Source organism: Bison bison, unplaced genomic scaffold (genome assembly GCF_000754665.1).
Source record: "Bison bison bison isolate TAMUID 2011002044 unplaced genomic scaffold, Bison_UMD1.0 scf7180017857652, whole genome shotgun sequence".
In the NCBI taxonomy this organism is placed as follows: Eukaryota; Metazoa; Chordata; class Mammalia; order Artiodactyla; family Bovidae; genus Bison; species Bison bison.
Window position 1 is genome coordinate 18,985 of NW_011488225.1, and position 2,980 is coordinate 21,964.

General features: G+C 39.7%; 1 protein-coding gene across 1 annotated transcript in view; it reads right to left on the reverse strand.

Annotated features, from left to right (window-relative positions):
• The window catches only part of TAF1 (TAF1 RNA polymerase II, TATA box binding protein (TBP)-associated factor, 250kDa), a gene marked incomplete at its 5' end in the record, with an annotated part of 61,547 nt that overhangs the window by 9,163 nt on the left and 49,404 nt on the right, over positions 1 to 2,980 (reverse strand). Inside the window, 2 exons of the mRNA XM_010861020.1 lie at positions 1,137 to 1,253; positions 1,802 to 1,948. Coding sequence (XP_010859322.1) covers positions 1,137 to 1,253; positions 1,802 to 1,948 — 264 coding nt within the window. The remainder of the gene's footprint in view (positions 1 to 1,136; positions 1,254 to 1,801; positions 1,949 to 2,980) is intronic.

Below are 2,980 nucleotides of genomic sequence, written 5' to 3' on the forward strand. Positions count from 1 at the left end.
TTGGTTAAATTCGAAAGAACCTCTGAGAACCCTGTAGATGACTTTCATACGCATAAGGAAATAAACATTTACTGAATGTCTACTGTGTGCTAGGCAAATGGCCTCATTTAATGTTTACAACAATCCTGAAAAGTACATTTTAGAGAAATGGAAACTGGATTAGAGGGGTCAACTTTCCAAGTTCACAAAGCTAGATAGCAGCAGAGCTAAGACTCAAAGCCAGGACTGTTTTATACCAAACTTCATGTATTTTCCACTTTACCACAGTGCCTCCAACAGTTATAGTCTGGTTAAGTCCTAGTCTTCAAATATGCTGGCCCTCTAAGAGTACTGTATAGATGAAATACTCTCAGTATATTCAAGGGTCAGATCAGAAAGACTAAAAATTTCTTATTAATCTTGCTCTCTAGTCTTTGACATGGAAATTTAAGAACATTATAAACATTACCTTCTTCATTTACAGGGAGAGAAAGTCAATCCAGGAAAATGGGTGACGTCTGAGCTACACTAAGATAATTCAGAGGGAATAATGTGGCCCATGTCTATACTCTTGGGATGTCACAGAACCCTAATGGGGCTTCCCAGGTGGTGCTAGTGGTAAAGAACCGCCTGGCAACACAGGAGATGTAGAGATGCGGGTTCGATACCTGGGTGAGAAAGATCCCCTGGAGGAGGAAATAGCCACCCACTCCAGTATTCCTGCCTGGAGAACCCCATGGATAGAAGAGCCTGGCGGGTTACAGTCCAAAGGTTCGCAAAGAGTTGGACACGACTAAAGCGACTTAGCACAGCATACACAGAACCCCAATGCTGGGGACAAAGGAACTCCAGGGATTCAAGAGGATGCCTTTGGCCATGGTAGTCAGGAGTCTGGTACTCCTAAATACTGCCTAAACGACTAAGACCCCACCCCATTCATACATCCCACGCCTGTCTCTTTTGGATCCAACAAGGCTACCAAGACCCATGGCCCTCACTCACCTTAGCCTTTGAGAAGACAAGAAAGCACACGAAAGGCATATGAAGAGGAAGGACAGAGAAGAAGGGTATCTCAGTAAATACATCTGTTAACATGCTCCCAATTTCCAAAATCAATAAGAAAACTGTAAGAGGAAGTTTCTAGTCCTCAGACTTACCTGAGGTGTGTAAGGCCCTGGGGTCATTGGGTCCAAGCTTTCTAATTCTGCTTCCTCCAAAGCTGCTTCTTTAGCTGTACAAATATCCTTCTCAAGTTGAGTCAAATGCTCATCATACTGAGGAAGAAAAGCAGTGAATTCATTCAACATGTGTTTTAGACATTGAGAAGCAAACAAAAATCCCTGTCTTCGTGGGAGGGAGGTTCAAGAGGGAGGGGACCATGTACATCTATGGCTAATTCATGTTGATGTATGGCAGAAATTAAACCAATATTATAAAGTAATCATCAGTCAATTAAAGATAAATATAATTTAAAAAGCTAAAAGATGAGCACAGAAAAATAAGTTTATAAAAACCACTTTCTGATGAACTTACTAAAGTGATGTCAGCCTGTGAAAAAAATCCCTGTCTTCATGAAGCTTGTATTCTCGTGGCAGGATACAAGGATACATATGGTAATAAAGTAAATAATTATACAGCTTATTAAAAACATTTAGTGCTGGGTAAGAAAATAAAGAAGGGAAGAATACAGACTGTGGGTTGAAGGTTGGGGTGGGATATTACATTTTAAAAAAGGATAGGCAGAGAAGGCCTCCCTCAGCCCTAGGGAACAAAAGGATTCCAAAAAGTTAGATCCTACAGGGACGTCCTCTTTTTCACTTACTTCAGTCAGTGTCTGGTAACAGACGTTCACAATCTCCTGAGCAGTCTTAGTATACTGACTTTCAGGCCCTATAAATGAAAAAAGAGAATGCCATTGCTTCAGCTCCAGAAATGCACTTTCTGTCATCAGCAGTGGTGTCCTCTTGTCCTAGGTCCAAAAAATCATGCTTCAGCTTTAACTTGGACTCTTGCTCTAATTTTGGAGGGGGAAAATTTCAAACACATACAAAACCAGAGACACTAACATAATGAACTCCCATGTACCTCTTACCCATCTTTAACGATTATCAATAAATGGTCAATCCTGTTTCATTTACACACCAACTTTCACACTCTTCCCAAATTATTCTGAAGCAAATTCTAGCATTTCATCCATAAATTGTTCACTATGTGTCTTAAAGGACTCTTTAAAAGAAATGAACATGGACGACTGTATAATGGTATGTCATTAAACATGTCATTAAACATGTCAAACCCATAAAATGTACAATACCCAGAGTGAACTCTAATGCAAACTATGGACTTTGGGTGCTAATGATGTAGATTCATCAGTTGCAACAAATGTATCCCTCTAGTGGGGGATGTGGATAACAGGGGAGGCTGTGCATGTGTAGGGATACAGGGTTCATAGGAATACTCTGTACCTTCTGTTCAATTTTGCTCTAACTGCTCTAAAAAATAAAACACAGTAACAACTATTAAAAAAAACAACTACTGAGGATTTCCCTGGTGGTCCAGCGGCTAAGACTCCATGTTCCCAAAGCATGGGGCCTGGGTTTGATCCCTGGTCGGGGAACTAGACCCACGTGCTGCAACAAAGAGCCTGCATGCCACAACTAAGACCCAGTGCAGCCAAATAAATAAATAAAATTTTTTTAATTAAAAAAAAAACCATATTACACCTAAGGTAGCTAACAATAATTCTTTAATATTATTAAATGGCCAGTCAACATTCACATTTCCCCAATTGTTTTATAAATGCTCTTTTACATTTGATTTTTTTTGGGGGGGAATTATAATCCAAATAAGGTCCACACACTGCATTTGACAGATGTGTCTCTTTAAGATAGTTAACCTATTGGGTGATTCTTAACCAAACTACACAGTTCCCCATATAGATTTTGTTATAAGTTGTAAATTGGTGGCTTGCAGGTCAATCAGTTTTATTTGGCTCACAAAA